The sequence below is a fragment of the Taudactylus pleione genome, unplaced genomic scaffold (assembly GCF_031769625.1).
Source record: "Taudactylus pleione unplaced genomic scaffold, aTauple2 ptg000372l, whole genome shotgun sequence".
Classification (NCBI taxonomy): Eukaryota; Metazoa; Chordata; class Amphibia; order Anura; family Myobatrachidae; genus Taudactylus; species Taudactylus pleione.
The window spans coordinates 1,166,541-1,192,569 of record NW_028284773.1 but is presented as its reverse complement, the minus strand read 5'-3'; the positions used below and the strand labels follow the sequence as shown (position 1 = coordinate 1,192,569).

General features: G+C 42.4%; 1 protein-coding gene across 7 annotated transcripts in view; it reads left to right on the top strand.

Annotated features, from left to right (window-relative positions):
• The window catches only part of TNK2 (tyrosine kinase non receptor 2), a 210,745-nt gene that overhangs the window by 157,311 nt on the left and 27,405 nt on the right, over positions 1-26,029 (top strand). For 4 of the 7 annotated variants that reach the window (XM_088444778.1, XM_088444775.1, XM_088444773.1 and 1 more), the window contains 9 exons: positions 1,969-2,175; positions 4,901-5,053; positions 9,405-9,682; positions 11,222-11,348; positions 13,108-13,254; positions 13,432-13,526; positions 19,596-19,790; positions 22,178-22,269; positions 25,093-25,212. In XM_088444778.1, coding sequence (XP_088300904.1) covers positions 1,969-2,175; positions 4,901-5,053; positions 9,405-9,682; positions 11,222-11,348; positions 13,108-13,254; positions 13,432-13,526; positions 19,596-19,790; positions 22,178-22,269; positions 25,093-25,212 — 1,414 coding nt within the window. The remainder of the gene's footprint in view (positions 1-1,968; positions 2,176-4,900; positions 5,054-9,404; positions 9,683-11,221; positions 11,349-13,107; positions 13,255-13,431; positions 13,527-19,595; positions 19,791-22,177; positions 22,270-25,092; positions 25,213-26,029) is intronic. The other 3 variants (XM_088444776.1, XM_088444777.1, XM_088444779.1) reach the window with 2 other exon arrangements.

Genomic DNA, 26,029 nt, shown 5'->3' with positions numbered 1-26,029 from the left:
GACTGGATAACAGGAGACAACACCAAACCAGAAACAACGTGAAACGCTATCACCGGCATCGGAGCAGCGTTCGCACCAGAAGGAAATAGCCGCAGGAACCAATCCAGAGCAGAGCAGGGATGATGGACAGTTGATGGGAGGAGTTCAGCGGACGGTCCCCCGGCGTTCGCCTGAGCGGCTTGTGTCATTTACATAGTACATAACCAAATGAGCGAATAAGAAAACAGTGACTTATGGAGCGTACACACGGTCAGATTTGTCAGACTTGTCAGATTTGTCAGATGAACGACTGAACGATTAAACGATTTGAACGATTTGGACGATTTGACCAAAGTTTTGAACGATTTGAACGATTTGAACGATTGAACGATTTTTGACTGCATTAAAATGAATGGAATCGTCCAAGTCTGACTGCAAACCCATCAGATGTCAGATATCGTTATCTGACAAACGGGAACGCGCATCGTTGATCGTCCATCGTTCAGGCATGTCAGATATGAACGATTTTCCATCAGATATGAACGACTGAACGATTTTTAAATCGTTATCGTCCATATCTGAAGAAAAAATCTGATCGTGTGTATGCACCATTACAGTACAGTACAAATCAATGCAGGATATGGATGCTTGCTTTGTCTCCGGTGTCACGTTTCATCAAGTGTAACAATACACGCAGGATCTGCACTCCCTCCTCATGGTACCGCGTAAAGTGCATGAGATACAATCCCATCCTATTGGCTTTGTGAACTTCTGTGAGTTGCTTCGGTATCTAGAGTGAACACTGGGCCTGATTCAGACCCACTCGCGAGCGGCTGTCCGCTCGCAAGTGGGTCGATGTTGTGCACTGCGCATGCGCACGACGGCGGGAGCTCCGTTGTGCGCATGCGCCAGACGCGACGAGCGAAGGACTTTCCTTCGCTCGTTGTGTCTGATCAAGGGGGGCGTGCTGTCGATGTTGATTGACAGCACGCCCCCTTTGGTGGGCGTGACGGGGGCGTGCCTCCCTGACGGGGGCGTTCCCAAGGGAACGCCTTCCGTCAGAAGCCGGCCCACTGACATCACTAGTGATGTCAGTGGGAGTGATTTTGGCTCTGATAGAGCCAAAATCACTCCGGGCCTTGCGGTTGAAAACCTCAACCGCAGGCTCCGGCTCGCAGTGGCGATGGTCGCGATGGTCAAGACCATCGCGGCCATCAAACTGCACGCTCGTATAGGCTGTGGATGGTGACCCACAGCTATACGAGCGTCCAGGAGGACGCTCCGTAATTATGGAGGGCGGCCCTCATTCAGAGCGTGCGCTCTGCTCAGAGTGTACGGCTCTGAATGAGGGCCACGGTTTCCTATACCCCAGTTGCTCATGAACGATATTGTGCACAGTACTCACTGAGATGTTCAGTTTGTCAGCAATATCACTAACTGGAATGTGTCTGTCCTCCTGAATCAGACCTTCAATATAGCACAAACTGTCATCTGTGGTGGACGTGCTTAGCCAGCCGGATCGGTGGCTGTCCTGCCGTTATCAAAGGCAGTGTACCAAACCCAAACCTGATTCTGTGACATGGCATTACCACCGTATACCTCTGCACATTGGCAATGTATTTCAGCTGCTGATGTGCCCTTTAGACGCAGAAATCTGATCACACCACAGTGTTTGACTATGTTTCCGCCAGCCCCGCCATCTTACAACTGATGTTGGGACAGTATGACTGACATGAGACGCAGTCTAATGTTCGTGAGGGTAAGTAGTGGTCTACCTGCTCTGGCCTGGCCAGAAATCAGAATGAAATAGAGAACATTACACACGTGAGTGGTCTTGTTACCTTATTTATTGAATCGCCCTCATATAATTATCTCTTCCACATTCTCTGCTTTAGCATCATGAAATATATCCAATAAAAATTGTTAAGTAGTTGTTTCCTCAATGCATTGTCTTATTAGTATACTTGAGTAATGCTTTCTTCTCTGCAGGTGTTTAGTGGAAAACGTCCAGACTCCGAGTTTACTCCTCTGCCCCAAAGTACTTTTCGTAAACCTCCCAGCCCACCGCCTCCAGAAGGTCAGCAGGCTCTGACCTGTCTTATAAGTGAAAAGGACATTTCCCTTTTTGAGAAGCTTGGTGATGGTTCTTTTGGAGTAGTTAGGAGAGGAGAGTGGAGCACCCCTACTGGAAAAATGGTAGGTCCACTACATTAATTTATGTTAGGATTCAAACTCTATTCAAACAAGCTTTATCCATATTCGAAAGGATTTTAAGATAATATATCTATATTACAAATGCAGAATCCATGATGAAACTTATTTTGGGACATTTTATGAACCATATTTTTGTCAAATTTTCAGCACTGTGTCAGGAAGGTCATTTTGGTTGTATACTCTGTGCTTGTCTTGATAATTTCAAGAGGAAATGACTCTAGAGAAGTGCTGTAGTGAGAAGTACAGTTGCCACATGGAGTTCTCTTACCAGAACAGTACATGAGGGGTGAGCAGGTAAAAGTGAAGATGGGTTCTTCCAAAGTGTACACTCCATTGTCTCTATCCCAATCCTTCTACTGAGAAGGTATACTGTATGTTAGTTGCTTTGTCGATTTGTGTAAAAAATACTTATTTAGGTTGTTAGGTTGACTTCTTTAGTTGCTATTTTAATTATTGTTAATGTATTTTTCTTTAAAACCAATCCCTTCCTGCATTGTCAACTGTTGGTTACTGCCACTCTGTCCTTGACATTGAGTCTTTTTGCTTCTCAAAATGTGGTTCTCTATATTTGAACTGTTCTTGCTAGACAGTAGGAATGGTTAAGCTGAAAGGAAATTATGTTTTTTTTTCAAATACATTGACTTCTGTTAGTCGAGGTTAATAATATTAGTGACATCTGTTTGTCACATCGGCGGTAAATGAAAATATTTTGTGTTTTTTTCATGTAGGAGACATTTTAGTTTTGGTCATAATTCTCTTTTATTCATGTACACCGGAAAAAATTTGAAAGATTTGGATTTAGTTACTGCTGATTATTAGATTAGCCTGCTTTAAATACTTAGGGGTACATTTACTAAGCGACAGTTTACATAAAGCAAATTTACTATACATTTTAAAAAGCAATACTATTCAAAGCACAGCATGTTTTGCTTTGAATGGTAGTAGCCCTCCTGCTGTTTTAAGTATTCTGCTTAAACACACCTAGAAGAATAGAGATAAATGTATTAATTATGGATTATATTTAACTCTTTTTTGTTAACTGCATTCAAACATCCTCACTGAAATTTGTGGTAGTTCATTGTAATCATATTGTACTGTCCGAATCCGCAATTTGCTAATAAGTGACATTTTGAATGCTCACAAAGTATACAACAAATGCAATCCTTCACCAGGGTCATTTGGACAGGAAAATTATTCTTTTAAAGTGAATAACAGATTAAAAGTTGATATATTTGTATCAAAGGAAACACAACATTTTTCTTGAAACTTGATTTCAGCACTGTTTAATTTGAAGATAACAGCCTTTACAATTTACAATGCTCTACATTGGGGCAATACATCAATTCCCCGTTCTGCTGACGACGGTATCAATGAAATTCAATACACTGTATTGAAAATCCTGGATTTACCGATACCGACCAAAATATTATCATGATCGGAAAGTCGGGGTTTTTTAACATGCGGTTTTTCCCCGATCCGCGGACGGATTGCTAATCATCGATGGCTGCCGATCTGCGTTGTTGATCATCGGATCAGCAGAATGGGGAATAAGGGTCGTAGATGTAAAAGATTGTTGGTAGAGTTATTTTAGGCAGATTTCCGGACGCAGTTGCTAATAATGACTTCAGAGTGCACAAACAAAAATAAATTGTATTTGAATAGTGTAGAAAATTTTTAACCCAGGAAGACAAATTTAGTAGCAAACTTGTCATTTTACAAAGTCAGTGAACATCTGTACATACTGACCCATTCATCATTAAAGAACCTGAATGAACCATTGTGGGAGTGAAGTATTGTTCTCATCATGTGTAATCAATAAGGATAGCATGTTATCCGGGAAAGTGCCTGAGTGGGAATACAAACATCATTTACTGAAGGTCATTATTTGGACGTAAGGTTGTTAATTCTACTCTATGGATATAGTCATTCAATAGATTATAGTGTGGAGTGCATTCAATTGACACACAGTGACTCATATTAGCGCTACTGATTGTTTTATTGTTAATTCTACTGGCTGATTTAACATACTTGCTGTGCATATTGGATGCGGTCAATATCCCGACCGCGGGGATTCCAACGGTCAGAATGCCGGCAGCAGAATCCCAACACCAATCAGAATGCCACCGCCAGAATCCCAACCGCCGGAATCCCCAAGGTAAGTAGCGGGGTTAGGGTTAGACACTGTGGGGATGGTTAGAGTTTGGTACTAATGGATGGAGGGTTGGGTTTAGGGTGCAGGGAGGGGTAGGTTAGGTTTAGGCACTAGATGGGGAGGTTAGGTTCAGACACCGGGGAGGGAGGGTTAGGGTAGAGAGAGGGGGAGGGTTAGGATACCGACCGACCGGTGTCGGTATCCTAACCCTATCGGGATGCCGGAGTCAGGATTCTGACCGCCAGGATCCCAAGGGCCGGCATTCCGCACCCATCCTATGCATATTATATACCTATTTTTGCTTTATATTGTCTAAGAGATATATAGAACACCCTCCATGTGATTACAGTTAAAATTAATAATATTATACACTCATCATCCTATTTTAACAGATTTTCCCAAAAAACTTTTGTGACATATCCAGAGGTCTAGTGGCACAATAATGTGTAATGACAAATTGTTAATGACTGGTGCAAATGGTACACAAGTATTTTTATGAGATATATTTTACTTTATATATTGCACTCTTGCAAATGATTCTACCTTTTTCCAAAGTTTAACGTTGCTGTGAAGTGTTTGAAGACTGATGTCCTTACACAGCCTGATGCCCTGGATGATTTTATCAGAGAGGTCAATGCGATGCACTCACTCGACCATGTCAATCTCATCAGGCTATATGGAGTGGTCCTTACACATCCCATGAAGATGGTATGAAAGTCTAGACTTGTCTTAGTGGGTCTGTTACTCAAAGTGTGTTATATTGTCATTATTGTACGGGATTCTGTTACATTACACTGATTTTGACACACACTTACAAACATTTGTTGTAACAGTGTTTCCCAAACTTGAGCCTGAAGGTACCTGAGTCATCCTAACAGTAAAGGTTTTAAGAATATCCATGCTTGAGCACAGATGGTTAAATAAAAATGACTCAGGTACTTAAGTCACCTGTGCTCAAATGTGGATGTACTTAAGACCTGGACTGTTAGTGTGTCTTGAGAAATGAATTTGGGAAACACTGTCTTATAGTGATATATTGTATCCATTTGTAGGTGTGAACCCTACAAAGTTTGGTCCTTAAAATTAATACTGTAGGTTGTGAATATATTGCTGTGGAATTATGTCACCTTCAATATCCATCTTCAAATTATTTTACAATTGGTACAGGTATGTTGCCACAAGTAATTATACAGTTACCTGTAATACAGTGCCTTTTTTCATGTTTTGTTGCCTCACAACCTGGAATTAAATGGATTGTTTGAAAGTGTGCATCTTTTCATTCACATAACATGCCTACAACTGTGAAGTTGTGTTTTTTTTATATTGTGAATCAAACAACATTTAGCTCAACATAACAGAAAACTTCAGCGTGCATAACTATTCACCCCCCTAAAGTCAGTACTTGTCGAGCCACCTTTTGCGGCAATCACAGCTGCAAGTCGCTTTGGATAAGTCTCTATGAGCTTGCCACATCTTGCCCCTGGGATTTTTGGCCATGCCTCAAGGCAAAACTACTCCAGCTCCTTCATGTTGGATGGTTTCCGCTTGTGAACAGCAATCTTCAAGTCTGACCACAGATTCTCAAATGGATTGAGATCTGGGCTTTGACTAGGCCATAGGTTCCCAAACGCAGTCCTCAAGGCTCCCCAACAGTTCAGGTTTTAGAGATATCCATGGTTGAGCACAGGTGACTTAATTAGTACCTCAGTCAACTTGATTTAACCACCTGTGCTTAACCATGGAAATCTCTAAAACCTGAACTGTTGGGGAGCCTTAGGACCACGTTTGGGAACCTCTGGACTAGGCAATTCCAACACATTTAAATGTTTCCCCTTAAACCACTCAAGTGTTGCATTAGCAGTATGCTTCGGGTCATTGTCCTGCTAGAAGGTGAACCTCCGTCCCAGTCTCAAATCACAGGCAAACAGGTTTTGCTCAAGAATATCCCTGTATTTAGCACCATCCATCTTTCCCTCGACTCAAATCAGTTTCCCAGTCCCTGCTGCTGAAAAACATCCCCACAGCATGATGCTGCCACCACCATGTTTCACTGTGGAGATGGTGTTTTTGGGGTGATGGGATATGTTGGGTTTGCGCCAGACATAGAGTTTTCCTTGGTGGCCGAAAAGTTCAATTTTAGTCTCATCTGACCAGAGCACCGTCCTCCATACATGTGGGGAGTCGCCCACATGCCTTTTGGCAAACTCAAATCGTGTCTTCTTATTTTTATCACTAAGTAGTTGTTTTTTTCTGGCCACTCTTCCATAAAGCCCAGCTCTATGGAGTGTACGGCTTATTGTGGTCACATGCACAGATACACCAGTCTCTGCTGTGGAACTCTGCAGCTCCTTCAGGGTTACCTTTGGTCTCTGTTCTGCCTCTCTGATAAATGCCATCCTTGCCCAGTCTGTGAGTTTTGGTGGGTGGCCCTCTCTTTGCATGTTTGTTGTTGTACCATGTTCTTTCCATTTGATGATGATGGATTTGATGGTGCCCCGGGGGATCATCAAAGATTTGGATATTTTTTTATAACCCAACCCAGAATTGTACTTCTCAACAACTTTGTCCCTGACTTGTTTGGAGAGCTCCTTGGTCTTCATGGTGTGATGCCTCCTGCTTAGTGGTGTTGCAGCCTCTGGGGCCTTTCAGAAAGGGTGTATTTATACTGACAGATCATGTGACACTTAGATTTCACACAGGTTGACTTCATTTCACTAATTATGTGACTTCTGAAGGTAATTGGTTGCACCAGAACTTTTGAGGGGCTCCATAGCAAAGGGGGTGATTACAGATGCACATGCCAATTTTCCGAATTGTATTTATAAAGATTCTTTTTTAAATATATTTTTCTCATTTCACTTCACCAAATTACACTATTTTGTGCAGATCCATCACATAAAATTCAGATTAAAAAAATAAATAAATTACAGGTTGTAATGTAACAAAAAAGGGAAAAAGTCAAGGGCGGTGAATATATTTGCAAGGAACTGTATGTTTCATGCACTGCTTTCGAACATCTTTTAAGCCAAACTGAAAATTGTGCTCTGTTGAACACCATGAGACATAGAAGACAAACCTTTAAAAGTATTAGAGATGCCTCCACCCATGTGGCTAAAAAATGTCATAGACATGATTAGTGGCAATATAAGCACATATTGGTGGTGCTGAAGCTCCCATAACCTCAGAGCTGGCGCTTGTGCCATAGAGAACACATTAGCTATACTCTATTCCCATTTGATGCTGAACAGGCACGATTTCTGTTATTTGTCCATCCTTGGATCTTTTGATCTTTTATTAAACTGCAGTATGTTCACCTTATAATGGTCACAGTACAGGACAACGCACCACAGCCAGCTGTACAACTTCTCATTCTCTGAAAAATGACACCATGGATCATTGTATAGAACATTTATATGGATCCACCCATATATTTATATTTTAGTTCTTGTCTACTCTTTACCTAATTTGGAGACATACGCTTAGTACTATGGGCCTGATTCAGCAAGGAACGCCCAGAGGAGAACGCACGCACTTGGCCGATGTTTCAGTACTGCGCGTGCGTGAACTACCCGGTGCGATCTGATAAGCGTATGCAGACTACACACAGCATGTACGCAGACCCCGTCCGCTATTGATTGACATAAAGTGCCGCTTGGGGATGGTGACGGGGGTGGCCGTGCGAACGCAGGTGTGACTGTGCGTTTGGATGCCGTTTTAGGAGCGCCCATAATAAAGTCAGTGCGGCGACGGACGCAGTGATGAGACTCCGTTACCAGGATCCTGCTCGAGGTCTGGTCAACCATTATTATGCAAATGTGGTCAATGGTTATCGATGTTTACGCTATCTTGCGTACTGATCAGGCTTTGAGTAAAGGGAGATGGGTGGCTTATTATAGGGCTGGGCGTCTGCAACTTGTGCTGCGGTCTCCGTGCATGTGCATTGATTTGATTTGTCTGCATCAGTGCGTTCCTTGCTGAATCAGGCTCAATGTACTAACACTACACATAGAGTCAAGGCACCTGGAGACGGCACATGCTCAGATACATCAGCTTTCACATCCCTGTTGGCACTAAAGCATGTGTTCCAACCAGATCCTCAGTGCTCCACCAATGTGGACATGCCTAAGGGTTTAGAAGAGCTGTGTTTCTTCCAACTACATCACACTTCAGCCATTGTATAAAACATAAGAGGGGAGATTTGTTACTCTGAGTTATATATATAACTTCCATACAGTTAAATATTTTTTTTTGTTTTTGTTTTTTTTAGACTGTTTGGCAGCTCTGGTTTAATAGATATATCACTAAATAATTTTCCCCCACCCTCCCTTGTAATTCAGCTTCCCCTCCTAGTAAGCACCACCAACCCTATTCATCATCCTACAAGCTCAGTTATTCATTACTTTCTTCATTATATCCCTTCATAAGCACTTACCCTAATTAGTTCATTACCAGCCTTCATTACTTTCTTCCATCACTCCCATCCCTGATATTCATTACCACACTTCATTATCACTGTTACTCTTCACCTCATCATTACCACTAATGCTTTATACATTACCTCCTCCATCAGCCTCCCCCACCACTGTTATTCATTTCCTCACTCCACTCTGTTACTCATTACTCTCCCCCATTATCCCTCCAGCCCACAATGTTCCTCTCCCTCTCCCACCAATGATAGCCTGGGATCCCAGTGCTGTGGTGACTCTCCCACCATGATCCCTGCCTATCAGAGACTGCGTGCTGCATCATCATGTGATCATACGCAGGGTCTCCTCTTGCCGCCTTTTACTGTGAAAGGTAAGATAGGTGGTGGGCGCTGCACACTGCCTGCTTATAAATTATTACACATGTCCTTCTTATCTACCAATGAGCAAGATGGAGGTGTGATATTAAGATATGTAGCGGGTGCTCAGTGTGGAGATGAAAACACTCAGAATTGTGTTAAGCTGGCTTTGGCTATGAAATAACACTTCTAACGTGTCATCATAGAATAATTTGACTTTATAAATATATTTTATGTCTGACTATTGAAGACAATTTATTAATACCTGTTTTCCAGGTCACGGAACTTGCTCCATTGGGCTCTCTCCTGGACCGATTGCGTAAGAACTTGGGTCACTTCCTCATCTCCACACTTTGTCACTATGCCATACAGATTGCTAATGGCATGGCCTACCTGGAATCCAAACGTTTCATTCATCGGGACCTTGCAGCCAGGAACATCTTGCTTTCTTCAAATGACTTGGTGAAAATTGGTGACTTTGGCCTCATGAGGGCGCTGCCCAAAAATGATGATCACTATGTCATGCAGGAACATCGCAAGGTGCCCTTTGCTTGGTGAGTGTTTCCTTAAAAGTGACAGAAAGGCACAACCCGTCTATAGAAATATACGGAGGCATTTGAATAGAACGTTGATTTATGCATAAGTACATTGTTAGCCATAGAAATCAATTAGGTTGTAGCTGGCATTTTTCTAGTGCACTTGAGAAAACGAAAGCTAATGACTGCATTGATTTATAGTACGTACATCTATGCACATGACATCATTATATTAAATAAGATAGTGCTCTATTCTAAGAAAATAGACAAAATAAACAAGTGGATTTTAGAGATCATGGAATTCACTGTATGTACATCTCTGTGTTTGCTTTCTGGCCAAGTGGCTTGTAATCAATTTACAGATGTGTCCTCATACATCTAGCCTCCTAGCGCCTTAAATAGCCCTTCTAGTTGCGCCATGACTTGGTGAATCGTTAGCAACAAGCGTCTTTTCGTGGGATTTTTTACCTTCAAATGTGTCTTATTCGCACATCGCTGCAAATAGGATTCACAAGCAGCTTCTGCTGATTAAAATGATATGTGGCATGCAGATACACCCGCAGTCTCACACAGAATAAAAGCATGCTGCATATCATTTTAATCAGCAGAAGCTGCTTGTGCATCCTATTTGCATCGCTGTGCGAATAAGACACATTTGAAGGTAAAAAGTTGCATGAAAAGAAGCTCTGCGGTATAGAGTCACACTGCTTTCACGCATTATGTGTAATGTGACTTATAGATGTATATGGACACATCTGTATTTATCACAAATAAGTCAGCTTGATAAGTGTATGAAACCTAGTTGGCGCTTACAGTTTCTTTATACTGTATTCTTTCAAAGATCGATGTCCATGTCTGCCTTCTTTTGAGGTAATTTATCAGGTGTACAAGTTGCACTGTGCGACAATTCAAATGTTGCAACACGGTCCTACCTCCTACCACTTCAGTGCTGCACCTTTCCATAAAATGAACTTTTTATTTTTCACCTAAAATACTATTTGGTTAACATAAAGTATGGCTTAACTAATTATGATAGTATGTGGACTAGAGCTGTGTTGATTAAAAGTGGGAATTGTGTGTTGAATTTTTCCTTTAAAGTACATTGCTTGGAGTGCACCTAGGAATGCATATCTCTGCTGCAGTGGAGGCACAAACTGGGATCCAGTAAAAGTATTCGTCATGACCCAAAACCATAAGCTATGAACTGGTGTAAAACTGTTGTATTTTTTCATAGTGGAAATGGCAGTAGAGTGAGGACCCTAAAAATGTGCCCTTTCCGCCATGTTTTCTCATGGCTCTACAAAAAGGAAATCCGGTTTCTGCACAGCATTGCTCTGTATCGGTGCACCTGCTCTGGTCTCTACAAGTAATGTCTTCAGTCTGCACAACCCCTCACCTCAGCCTGTGCAAAATACTGCTGCTCCACAAACATTGCCATCTTGCTTTGTACAGCTGGACCACAGCTGCTTCATAAATGTCCTTCCCTGTTTTCTGCTCTTTCCTTATTTTTACTCCTACTCTTCTTTCTATTCTTCTCATCATACCTTTATTTACCAGGTGTGCACCCGAGAGCCTGAAGACACGTACATTCTCACATGCAAGTGACACATGGATGTTCGGGGTGACATTGTGGGAGATGTTCACTTATGGACAGGAGCCATGGATCGGACTCAATGGCAGCCAGGTGAGACATTATGTAAACTTGCAAACTTGGCAGCAGGCTTTAGTTTGAAGTGAATGGTGTTTAGCAATCTCCTGGTTTGTGAGATGCTTGTTGTGAACCCATTTTCAATTTACAATGAAAAAGCATTAGATAAAGCAGGCACAGGTGGTTAAATAATAACATTTCTTTTTACGGGCAATTTACACTAGTGTACAGCTCAGCGACACCTCTGCTTCTGGCTGACGGGGAGTAACTGGATGGCACCATACGCTAAGCTGAGTGCGGGAATGTTGTGTAGTTGGAATGCAGAGTTGTAATTTTGGACAGATCCCTTGCACCAAATTTAGGGCTGGTGCAAGTGCACGTCAAGGGCCTTATTCTGAGTCACACGCATTGCCGATGTTCATGGAGTTGAGTGATTTTTTTTTGCTGCTGCCTGTGTGCGAAAATCCCTAAAAACCTGTACACTGCATGCAACCCACGGTGTGTATGCACAGGGGCGCAATTGTGATTGAGACGCATGGTATCAAATGTTTGGATATGTGCTGGGCAGTGACGAGAGGCAGCTATTTAAAACCATGAAGATTGTCATGTTATGGGAGCGTTGCAGGCATGTCGCTGAACTGGTTGTGTACACAAATGCTTCATTGCTGACTTTGGCGCCCATACTCTAACAGGGATCCTGCACCTAGTATGGGGCTGGTGCAATTTTTGATCTCGTAACCAATGGTTGCATCTAAATACAGACCAAGTAATATTACAGCTTCTAAAGACGCTCAAAGTTGATATCTCAGTCCTTGTACATTCTGATGCACACCTGTACACCAGGGGAAGGGCTGATACTAGCATTAGCATAAAGTTACAGACGCAGCTATGACAAAAGGCGCTAAAGCAGTTGCAGCAGTGTGTGTAAACATCTGCCCCTAATAGTGACGCTGGCTACTTCCTCAAGCAGATTGATAGGGGCAGTGAGGCTGCACTGTTGTGTGAACTCTGCATACCAGCGAATATCCTCATTTCGCTCTATGCGCAATTGCTTGCACTTCTGCTTCTGCCCAAGTGTACAGTATGTGCCATCTGGGTTTATGCTTTCTATGTACTAAGATAAGTGTCTTCTGAAAGTTTATACTAGGGTTTTATTATTTTTTTAGACTATTAAATATTAGATTTTTTTTTTTTAATTGCTTTACTAAGATCAGGGCAGAAATGAATGAGCTAATACAACTTTTCTCTAGTCGGATCATCTAATAGACTTAACAGGTCTTGTGCAGATTTTAGCGATGTGACTTAGTTACTAATCCAGTCAGATGAGTGCTTTCCTCTGCACCAGTCCTTTTTTTGTATCATTCTGAATTCTTATAACTGGTAATGGAAACAGGAAGACATCAATAAAATAATTTCAGGAATTAATAAAATAAGTGTCTGAAGCTTAATCCAGAGCATGGAATCTACTATAAAATCATTTCTGAAATAAAACAGTGTCTAAAGGCTTATCCACTGTATAGAAGCTACAGTACCATAAATCTTGTAACCTGGCACCTTATTTCTGAGTTCCAACACCTTATTTTTGAGTACTGACACATTATTTATGGGTACCGGTACCTTATTTATTTACTGGCATCTTGGATCATAGAAAAAAATATATCACTTGTCCATAATTAGGGACTTTATGGTGTGGTCTGTCATAGTTTCATCTCCATAGTGTCACAGTTGTTAATAGTACAGACTATATGAAGAGCTTACTCACTCTTGTACATTGAGTGTTCCCGTTGTCTTGCAGATCCTTCATAAGATTGATAAAGAGAGTGAGCGCTTGGCACGCCCAGAAGACAGCCCACAAGACATTTATAATGTTATGCTGCAGTGTTGGGCTCACAAACCTGAGGATAGGCCGACATTTGTAGCGCTGAGAGACTTCCTGGTGGAGGTAATGCCCTGGTACACAGAGGACACGTACTCAGTTGCATTAGCTAAATTTACCCATTATGAGTCATACTGTATATTAATGTGGTTGTATGCTATGTAAGCGCCTGTGTTTGCCCACGCATGGGATTGCCGCTTCTTTTACTGATGAGTTACCATGCCATTATCCTTTGTAACCCAGGCTCAACCGACAGATATGCGAGCGCTGCAAGACTTCCAGGAGCCGGACAAACTGCACATCCAGATGGACGATGTCATAACTGTCATCGAGGGCAGGTACCAGTTCCCTCCCTTCTGGGAACTTAACAATTTCATTACCTGTGAGAGATAGATTGTGCAGATGTGTCCTCATACGTCTAGCCTCTATACGCCAGGCAGCGTGACTTAACTGGCGTGAGTGAACTGCCAGGTCCCGTGCTACTCTGCGAGCGTTGAGTGTCTTTTATGCTGGAAATGCGACTAGGACACACCAGCAGACTGTGCAGATTAATTTAGTATGCAACACTTGTTTATCTGTGTGCACCTGAGTCTGTATATAAAGCACAGCGGAACTTGGAATGAAAAAGGATGCGGTCGCTACAATGTAGCACTTCGTATACAGATTCAGAGACTCAATGGGTCTAACCATTACCCGAGTTTGTGAACAATCCAACCAAAACCAGGAAGTTTTGGTCGCATTGTTCACAAAGTCGGGTAATGGATAGCCGGCAAGGACCAGCGATGCACGTGCATGCTGGGTCCTTGCTGTCCCCGACTGTCTACTGAACATGCCCGTCAACCTGACGATGCTCGTCAGGTTCGGCATGTTCAAGGATAGGAGGTCGGGCTCCTTCACTGAATGACGTTCAGTGAACGCCATTCAGTGCAGTGCCCGCACCTCGGTGACCTGAAGGTCTGAACGCTAGACGTTCAGACTTTCAGGTCGCCTAATGGATAGGCACCTTTAGTCGCACAGTCTGCTAGATTCATTTCCGGCAAAAAATGGCACAAAAAAGACATCCGGTGCTAGTAGAGTCTCACGGAACCTGGCGCATCTAAGGACACATCTGTATCTATATTACTTAAAAACCTGTACTGAATAGCTTTGTAAGATCACTGATATCGGCGGTTCACCCCGATAATTGTAGCGTGTGGGGGGGCGACTGAGGATTAAATATTGCTCGGTCGGGCATGCCGGATTGTCCAGCATGCCCGTCTGATGCGATATTTACCGGTAAACTGTCGGCCGCATCGGGCAGTGTATGCCCAGCCACGGCCGACAGACAGACAAAGAAATGTCTCCTCCCCCGGGGGCGGAGCGCGGATGTCGGGCTGATACACTGTGAGCGAAATCTCACAGTGTATGCCGGCGACATCTGCGGCTGGCAGGCTGCCAGATAAAATGTCTGTCGGTCTGACAGACATTTTATCTGGCTGTGTATGCCCAGCATTAGGATAAAATTTAAAAAGTCTGGATCTGGGGGAATTTTAGATACAGTGTAAGCACTCAGTAAGAATAAAACACATTGGGCCTGATTCAGACCCACTCGCGAGCGGCTGTCCGCTCGCAAGTGGGTCGATGGTGGGCACTGCGCATGCGCACGACGGAGGGAGCTCCGTCGTGCGCATACGCCAGACGCGACGAGCGAAGGACTTTCCTTCGCTCGTTGTGTCTGATCAAAGGGGGCGTGCCGTCGATGTTGATTGACAGCACGCCCCCTTTGGTGGGCGTGCCTCCCAGACGGGGACGTTCCCAAGGGAACGCCTACGGTCAGAAGCCGGCCCACTGACATCACTAGTGATGTCAGTGGGAGTGATTTTGGCTCTGATAGAGCCAAAATCACTCCAGGCCTTGCGGTTGAGAAACTCAACCGCAGGCTCCGGCTCGCAGTGGCGATGGTCGCGATGGTCAAGACCATCGCGGCCATCAACCTGAACGCTCGTATAGGCTGTGGGTGGTGACCCACAGCTATACGAGTGTCCAGGAGGACGCTCCGTAATTATGGAGGACGGCCCTCATTCAGAGCGTGCGCTCTGCTCAGAGCGTCCGGCTCTGAATGAGGGCCATTGTTCCTACTGCTAGGAGCCAGGACTCTATGTGGAGGAAGCCATGTGGAGGAGGAGGAGAATGCGGGGGAAGTGCAGGAGGGGGCGGGCACGCTCAGGCTCTCACTAAGCAGGGCAGCCTGTTTAAATGGCCGCCTCCTGCCTCTTTAAGGCTATAGGCAGTATGCGGTGCCACCTACAAACTGGATTGCTCAAATCATTTGATTTGGGGCTGGACCACACATGATGTGCCACGACGCACTGTTTCTGAACCAATGGAGTATCCTTTAGGGCTGCACTGTAGTATACACTGTACTATTTTCAATTAAGCCATCTGCACACATAGATGTGGATGTGAGTTTAGAGACAGGCCAAGCAAGCCATAAAAAAACATGTCAAATATGTACAGCAGTGAAGAGGTAAAGCATTATCTATCGATGACCAAATTCAATAGTAACTACTGCAATTCTCAATTGGCGAGCCAGCATACAAAGGTGCCAATGTGTTGCCCAACCTACATTAATTTGCCAAGACAAGAAAATTGTACCTGTCACAACTGTATTCTCAGACAGTAAATCTCTGCTTTCCCAGAAGCTACTTTAGTTCTTTGCAGAATGAGTATGTGTCAATGTATATTATACTGACTCTCATAGGGTCACTCTTAAGGCACACATTGTGAATATGATAAGTTGCTATTTTGTATATGCATTAGCAAATCAGGGGTTAAACAGGGAGTTTGTCACTGACGCACCCTGTGGGTAGGTTATCAGGTCTGGGTGGAGAGCTGAAAGTGAGTCACGGAGGAGCGCCCATCACAGCCACACCTGGTAATTGTGCCCCAGCGACAGGCTGAATAGACTGAGAGGAATATATGTGTGGAGGAATTAACTCCTCTACTGCAATCTATGTAACATGATTGATAGCTGCATATAGTGACCTCAGCACAGCACTCTGTGGCCATGTCGGCTGCATATTTACCATGTCATAAATAGAAGATACCAGTGCATATTAGTTTCAGTAATATAGAGGCCATAGAAAGTGTCAGGCATTGCCTTCTGATAAAGCTGCTGTGAAATTTTAAAATAGAATGTTGCAGACTTCTTTGTCTGTGTTACCTGTACTCTATTTTCTGTAGCTGTCATACTAAAAGATATTGTGCTGTTATGACTTCAGTACTAGCTGCAACAACAGAGAAACAAAACTGAGAAAGAAAACCATTGCTGGTGTAGATAGATTGTTATTGAAGTTATGCCATTATGAAGTGTTTCAGTGTCAGTCATTCCAGCTTTCCATGTCATTCATACAGTACAGGTGCTGTTTGCAAATTCTCAATAATTTTGTAATTGAAATTAAATATTCTTGGCCTGATGCTGAGTTGAATACAAATGCTGCGCAGATGTTCTGACATTGTGTGCACAGGAGTAAATGTATATCTTGTCCAATATGCAGAGTTGTAAACATCTTTGGGTGCACCTACCCCTTACCCGTCCCCTTTGTTTGATGCTTGTCCTCATCAGTCCGCACATGCATCAGCCTATACTAGATGCAAATGATATGCATGGAAACAGGCGTATCTGTCCCAGTCTGCATACTCGCACTGAGCTTAGTCTATGTGAGAACATAGCCCAGATACACCCCTTCTATCATAAGTGGAGATGAGACTGAAATACATACAACTCAAACATGCATGATCTGGGCATCTGCAGTGCGAAAAGGTGTAAGATACAGTTGGGGTCTATTTACTAAGCAGTGTTAGGAGACAAAGTGAAAAGTGATAAGGTGCCAGCCAATCAGCTCCTAACTGTCATCTCACAGCTGTGTTTGAAAAATGACAGTTGGGAGCTGATTGGCTGGCACCTTATCACTTTTCACTCTGTCTCCTAACACTGCTTAGTAAATAGACCCCAGTCCGTAAATGGGCATACGCTCTACCATGTATCAGCCTCCAGACTGTATTTTTTATAATATGGGTTTTCAGAAAACTGTCAAATCATTCTGAGAGTTGTAGTTCAACAGTTGCTTCATGAGACCATGAACAGGCAATGTGCTAGCAGCAAGTTTGTTGGGCTTAGATCTTGTAACAGATTCAGAGCTAAAATACATTTATTTTATATAGATAATGAATTAGCTTCTTTTTAGGTCAAACAAAGTGTAACATTTTTAAATGGTAATATTGGTTGCTAACATTCACAATGCATTACATTGCCACTATCTGATCTATCATTTTAATCTCTAATCCAACTTTGTGACAAAGTAGCTGCCTCGGCATTTCCCTCTGTGCAGTGTAATGTCTTCCTGACAAAAGCAGTCCCTCTGCCAAAGAATGGGTTAAATGCAAAACAACGAACTTAAATGCACTCATTTCCTTTGACCCTGCCTGTGTACCAATGGCGTGCTGCAGCTTAGATACACTCTTACACACCCACACACTGCTCCCATTCCTGCTGGCAGCCGCACAGCGGGGGCAGGTGAGCTGATCTTCACAGAAGGAATGGGTTACAAGTGAAGGGGGGAAGGGGAAAGAGGTGTAAGAGCAGCAAGGACAGAAGTCCTGCCGGAACACAGGACAGAGATTGGACTTCTTTCTCTGGGGCTTTGTAAGTAACCTGCAAACAGCTGTCTGTGAAGCTGAATTTTTTTACTCAAAAACGTGCTGGGGAAGGTGTTATTAGTGATAGGCTGTAGAGTGGACTTGCTGGCTAGGTAGAGATTTTCCTTCAGGTGTCACAAACTACAAGACCTTTTTGCCTTTTTGATGACTGTGAATGAGCTAATGACAATCATAGTATATCCAGATTATTAGTATAGAGACTATTCATAATCATCTGCTGTTTTATTTATAAAGCACCAGCGTAATCCACAAGACTAAACCTTAAACATGTACAAATAAGGTCATTATAGGCTTTATAGAACAATGCAAGTAATAGGGCAGATTGTTTTTATCAAGCTTTTTGTAGTGCTTATAATTTGTTAATATAGTCTCTAACGTTCAGTGCTCACTAGTGGTGGTGCATCAGGTGAGCACAAGTACAATCCATTTTAGCTGAAGCTATGTGAGTGATCATCGTAGACTTCTGTTAGTGACAGCTCTGTCTTACTTCTCCACTCTCCCCTACAGTGCTTATTGCTTTAAAATGCTCTCTCCACACCCTTGTCTAGTGACATTTTTCAGAAAGTAAAATGTCAGGCTTTACATGTGCATCTGTCACTGGGCCTCATTCAGAGAAGGATTTTTATGCAAATAGCCAATGTTTCTTTGTACTGCGCACGCGTTGGAATCGCACTGCACATGCGTCCTGATGATCTGGCAACGGCGATCACCGAGAGGATTTATTTGCAGTTACTGACAGGCAGGGACCTTTTGCGGGTGGCAACATGGGGGGGGAATGTGGCGACTCAAATGAAAGTGTGTCATGACTGTTTTGTGGACATTTCACAGCTTACGACTGCGATCCCGTATGCAGCCAAAATGGCTCAGATGACTTAGTTCCGTTGGCCATTTTGCGCCGCCATAGGGTTACGCAGATGGCCAATCTGTTGTGGTTGTATCATTGTAAACAAGCTGCGGATTTGCAAAGCTGCTGGTAGGCGTCTCAATACGAATCAATGCAGCTGCGACATTTGCATATTTTCATACAGATGTTGCCTACAAAGACGCATTTGTGACGCCATTTGCGTCCATCTCTGAATAAGACCCACTTAGATTAACCATATTAGCACATGTTAGGTATTGGATCTCACTGATTTACACAGGGTGATAGAAAAGCAGCATGGTCATTGCAGGTGTGTAGGAGGTTAACCAGTGTCACACATATCATGGGCTTCATTCAGGTTCTAGTTGTAGGAAGATACCTGTCATATCTTGTCCATTTCCCCCTCATCTGCTGACGTTTTCTGCTAGGTAAGAACTGAAAGACAGAAAGGAATTTCAGAAGAGGCAGGAAGGAGTGCTTGTGACAGATTACAGTTTTAGGGAGTGTGCTCTCAGGGATGACAGGAAGAAGGGCTGACTCACTCTTTACTCTGCATGTACCCACGTGTTAATTGGGCAAAGAGTTAATCGTACAAACTAAACACGTAACCACTGCTGTAGTATAAACCTGTACTGCTAGGGATAAAGGTAGCTGCTGGTAGTTTTAATTACTGCATTCCGTCGGTGAGTCAAGAAAGAATATAATAATACTAAGCTTTTAAATGGAAAAAAAAAAAAAAAAGATTTTGTTTTGCCTGACTACAGGGTCTTATTTAGATAGATATTACTTTTGCAGAATGAAGCCTGTTCAGCTGTCTGTTGTCTTATGACATTTATGTGTCCCACAGGGCAGAGAATTACTGGTGGAGAGGTCAGAACAAACGAACCTTGAAGGTTGGTCAGTTTCCACGGAACACAGTGACCTCTGTAGCTGGTCTGTCAGCTCATGATATTAGTCGGCCTCTAAAGAACAGCTTCATCCATACAGGTCATGGAGATACTGTGCCTGCTCACTGCTGGGGTTTCCCTGACAAGATTGATGAGTAAGTAAATGCTAAAACTACTGAATGTATCTGCTCATTCTGGAAGCCACAGCATTGCCCGCCTGCATTGGCATTTGCTTTTTCTATCTTTATAAAGTGATATATTGCTGCATTTTATGTAGGAATAAAGTTAATCATCTGTTGGTGTGACATAATAACCTATGTTAGTGAATGCTGGATAATGAAAAGAAGCTCTATTAAGTTCGTGTTGCACGAGGTTGTGTTCTAGATGTAGTAACAGCAAAAACAAAGAATGACTACAAAATTAAAAGGCTTGAGAAGGCGCATTATTAGGGGTATTAGCTGCTGTGCGGAGGGATGTTCTGGTACTTTAACTCTGCAAAACGACTGGAATTCTGCTCAGCTGGTGGTTTTCAGGTTTCATCGTATATTTTTAATTGTACCCTGTTTGAACCACCATGCTGCACTTCAGAGAATGACATTTGTGGGCACATAAATAAAAATCTTCACACATACAAAAAGTAACACATAATAAAAACAGTCCCCATAGTCCCTTTATCTAATGATGTAAGCCATAAAATAAGCTGAATCAAGCCGTATTAATGGATAACTTCAGAAAAGATTGAAAACTTAGATGTGGCGTTTACACTTTCGCAGAGCATACATTCTCATCATAATACATCTTTGCTGTGCATAGAACTCGTCTATCTAGGAGCAGCAGTACAAAATCATATATTTTGCATAAATGAGATACATTGTTTCTTATTGCGGAGTAAAACCTGGACCGTATTTAAGAAACTGGACAGTTTTATTAGAATCAATAAAGGATGACGTACAGATGTGTCCTCATACATCTAGCCTCAATACGACATGCAACGCGATATGCCTGGCGTGAGTGAGACGCCAGGTCCAGTGCAACTCTGCTAGCTTCTGGCATCATTTTTTTTTATTTTTTGTGACAAAATGTGTCTAAGTGGCAATGCGATGTGACTAGGATGCACCAGCAGACTGTGCTGATTGATCTGATATGTGACACTTGTATGTCTGTGTGTAAACTTGGAGTGGAAAAAAGCTGCGGCTGTTGCATCGTAGCGCTTTGTATGCTGATTGAGAGACTCGGTCGCAAACATATATATAATTGTTACATATCAAATTAATCGGCACAGTCTGCTGGTGTGTCCTAGTCACATTGCATTGCATGTTCTGCAAAAAAAAAGACGTTAAAAAGACACCCAACGGTAGCAGAGTCTCACGGGACCTGGAGCACAGAGAGGGGCTGTTTGGCGTGACTGCAGCAAAGATGTGCAACGTCACATGTGTACCATACTGTACTTCAGTATTATTGTCCTCCACATATGATGCATATCCATGTGGCCAGTGTCACCACAGTTTAGGTTTTTTTAACACAACAGTACACCGAGCAGTACAGCTACATATGCACATTTGAGCCTGCTTTCACTGGTCTTCTTCTGTGGAACTACACCTCCCTACATGTCCTGCCACAGGTTTGCTGTTAGATCATGCTAAACCTCTGAGAGGGCATGCTGAGATGTGTAATTCCACAGCATCTGGAGTGCCCAGGTGAGGTTGCTTCTCCCTGAACTACAGTATGGGCTACTATTACTATGTAACGCTGTCATATAATATGATCAGCGTTACATATATAAATGAACATTTTCTTTCTCTTATTGACCCTACCTTGTCACACTTACGTGCAGTCTTTATCAGTCCAGACCAGTCATCAACATGTAAGGGTAAATTTACTAAATGAGAGGTTTTAGAAGTGGAGATGTTGCCCATAGCAACCAATCAGATTCTAGCTATTATCTTCTAGAATGTGCTAGTTAAATGTTAAGTAGAATCTGATTGGTTGCTATGGGCAATATCTCCACCTCATAAAACTCTCACTTTAGTAAATTTGCCCCATACATTTTATTTTTCAAGTATTTAGATTGGCATACTCAAGTACAGATTATGTGGAAATGTAGGTGTATAATTACTAAAGTGTGGGTTTTAGAAGTGAAGATGTTGTCCATAGCAGCCAATCAGATTCTACTTAACATTTACCTTCTAGAATAGAATAGCTAGAATATGGTTGCTATGGGCAACACCTCCCCTTCTAAAAACCAGCACTTTAGTAAATATACCCCATAGAGTCTCATAGCCTGCAAATCAGTTTTGTGATTGCTCTTGTAGGATATTTACAATGTTTTGTAATATTGTGAGGCAATGATTTTGAGACTGAGTTACAATACAGCTCACAGATTGTGAAGTCGGTAATGTTTGACCATCATGATAATCACTTATTTGGACAGTACATTTTGTGCCACATTAATATGTGAACATTTTCATGTACTTCCTCCTTGTGTTGAGATTCAGTATGTTGAACGAGGAATTACACTTTTGTCCTCTGCTTCCCCATGCAGGCTGTACTTGGGAAATCCCATGGACCCACCTGATATTCTAGGACTTGATCAAGGTACTCCTAGACCAACTCAACTTCCAGGGAGGGCAAAAAGTGAGTAGTTTGTAATCAACATTACATCCTTATGAATGTGTAGTATCTGAGGAATATGCATGGCCAATATAATATCATTCTACACTATGTAGACAAAAGTGATTGGACACTGACAGGATATAGATCAACAAGATCTTATTGACGTACTTTGTAGGTCCACTACGTGCAGTGATTACTGCAGACACCCTTCTTGGCAAACTGTCCACAAGTTCCTGGACAACAACAGGCGGTATGTTATGCAATTCCGCCTTAAGTACAGTGACCAACTGTGACACTGAAGAAGGTCAGGTTGGCTTAGTAAGGACCCGTCGCTCCAATTCATCCCAGAGGTTCTCAATGGGGTTATGATCTAGGCTCTGAGCTGGCGAGTCCATCTGGGTTACCGAATTTTCTGTATACCAGTCCAGCATCGCCCTGGATACAGTTTCCGTAGAACTGCAAGTGCATGGGTCTCCCTACAAAGTGCTCTTGTAGAAATCGCCACATTAGTGGCCATTTGGAGCTCGTGTACAATGGTATGCATTTTGCTTACGTGGGGGTGTCCAATCACTTTTATCTACATTGTGTAGCAGCTGAAGCACGGGAGGTCATTTGCGAAACTGAAAAAACTCAATGTATAGTGCAAAACCAGGTATAGTCTCGTCTCCTCAATTTGCGCTTTTGCACTTACTTTTAAAAAGCACAATGGTTTGCGGCGCAAGGTGGCAGCATTTGAGGAGGAGCAGGCTTAGATTGGACAGTGTGAGTATGGAGTTGGCATACTGGTACATCTAGTTTTGCAGAGCAGTGTACAGATTAGATTTCCATTTGAGGGCTGAAATTATTAAAATAAAGCAGTGAAGATGTATTTTTAGGGGTGTTACTTGCTGTACGAATGGGCGCAAAGCCATTTTTACACTGCTGAGCACTTATACACTAGCTACAAGATTCCCTCATTAAGTCTTGAGTATGGTTTCTTGAATAGGTATTTCATCACTAATATGTTTTTATTGTTTTGTACCTGCATTTCTCCTGGTATTTTCTGGTGTTAATTAAACTATATATAGGTGATGCAGAACTGGATAGTCTATACCATTAACTATTATAAAATGGTGGCGAAGTTGGTTTGTGTGCAGGAGCACAAGTCAGATGTTGCAACCTCTTTATTGTGGCGCCATATTGGTCTTTCAACTATCATTCCATTACCCCCTCCACTTAGTCACATAGCCTCGGTTGTCAGCAGGAGCCCTCGGAAAAGTGCTGCATGGGGCGACCCCTAGGGCTCCCATGGCTAGAGAATACAAATTTATTAAATGTATAAAGCTTTATAAACTAGAGGTTCCCAAACTCGTCCCTCAAGGCACCTTAACAGCCCAGTTTTAAAGGCTATTCATGCTTACGCACAGGTAACTTAATTAGCCCCTCAGTCGGTTTGAGTATACCATCTGTGCACAAGTGTGGATATGCTTAAAACTGGACTATTAGAGTGCCTTGAGGAGTGAGATACTGTGGTAAAAACTGTGATGTTTTATATGACGTGTTTACATTTTCTGTGCTTTTGTACCACTTTTAGAGCAAATACACATTTTTCCATTGAATTGACATAACTTAACAGGGGGAATTCAGTTAGCTGCGGGAGGGTGCGAACAGAAATCCACATTAAGTGCACCGTCTGGGCTTACTGCACGCGGTAACTGTATAGCTGCGGGCACTTCACCTGTAATATTTTTTAATGTGCGTTAGCGAAAGGGCTTATCGCGGGATATGGTGCTTATTTCTGGTTATAATTAAAAAACTCCGGGGACTTAACCTGGGAGCTAAAAGCCCGCACTAAGTCTCGTGGCTAATTGAATTTTCCCCTACGTTTTTATGCAGAGTATACTGTATATGACTTTGCCTGAGAGAGATTCCCTGTATCAGATATTTTAAAACTGGCAACATGTTGACATCATTTAGTGTATAAACTTTGACCAGGAATACGTGAGTTGATATCCCCTCTCTGACTACTGGAATATTTCCCCAAATCATAAATTATTTTATTGTATGTGGATGACTGAATATTTTATTATTATATCAACTGCCATTTAAAAGGCAGTTGATATAAGACAGGAAAGTGATTTGTTTACGTAATATACAACCATTCTACTTTTCCTGTAGCATAAGAATAAGTCAGTGAATGTTAGGCTTAGAAGCAATAGATTTCTTAGTGTGTATGTGTGTAATTGATGCCTTTACTGAATATGGTGTTCTTGTGGGTTGTTTGTTCATATCTTACATTTTATGATTGTAGAAGCACAGTTTCATCTTATATCCTGCTTTTATGTGTATTTCTCTAATATAATATCTGCTTCCCATTTCCTTCCATTCTCCCAATTCTCCTTTTATGTCCTGTAATACTTTTTATTTCTCTATTTTATTCTCACACTTTTCTTTCTCGCCCTGTAATAACTACCAGAGCCGTAACTAGACTTTTTGGTGCCCTGTGCCAGAATGAGCATTGGCGCCCCCCTATTTTTTAAATAGGGAGATAACACACCCAAAAAAGGGCCATGGCCTGATGGGGAAGGGCCAGGGAAGAGATAGGGGAGGCCAGGAGATGCTGGGATAAGAGGAAGCTACAAGTGAGAATGATAATAAACAGAAAAATTACAGGCCTGAACAGCGCCCCCTGCCTTGCGGTGCCCTGTGCCATGGCACTGGTCGCACTACTCTAGTTACGGCCCTGATAACTACATTTCTAATGTATGTCTGGTCTCCTAAATAATCTAACTTTTACAAATTTATGTGCCTTCTGAATCAATTACTCGCTTTTCCTTCAATGCTTCGTGGCCTTTCTTCTCCCAGGGGAGCCTCCACCTCGCCCTCCTCAGCCAGCTGCCCTGGTTAAGAGTAAGTTTCTTCGCTCCCTCCTCCGTGTACCCTGCTCCTGTCCGATTTGTACTCTCGTTTTCCCTCTCTCTCAAGGTACAGAGTGTCCTGTCTGTGGAATAACTGTGTACTGACATTTACCTAATATGTGTGCAGTGAAATCTGTAAATACATCTCTCTTCATAAACTTTTTTTGTTTGTTTTTGTGTGTATATAATTCTGTTTGATGTTCCTCCATATAACTGCTCATGGATTTGATAACTTTATCTTAAAAAAAAATCCAAGGGTCTCTTGTGAGCGTACACTTTCCAAATACAGTAAAAATTTCATGAGACTTTTTTTTATGATCCCTGATTTTTTTTTTTAGTAGCCTCTTATGTCTAAAATATTTTTTGTAATAGGATCAGTGCCACAATGTTAGTTATAATGTGTAACACATATACACTACGGAATTGTTAAAAATATGTACAGCCCTGATAAGATGCATATTTTGTCCCTATTCTGGAGAGAGAATGCCTCACCATTTCCAGTCATTTTATTTAAAATGGAGCAGCCGTACAAATTGCATATAATGTGCTTTATTTTAAATGAGTTGCTACAGATGTATTTTCCAACATTATTGCTGCAGTCTCTCCAAACAACCCTTCTCGGGGCTCCATGTCCCATGCTACTCGGTTTACACTGCAAATCTTTTTGGCCCGAGAATGCGTCAGTTACATTGTGATGCAACAAAACCGCTTCAGGAGACTGCACTGATTAATAAGATATGAGACACTTGTAAATCTGCATGCGACTGAGTCTGAATCTGTATACGAAGTGCTATGTTGCAGCGGCCATGGCTTTTTCCCTTGCCAAGTTCTGTTGTGTTTCTTATACAGATATAGTGTTCTCGCTTGGCTGTTTTAGCGGGGCG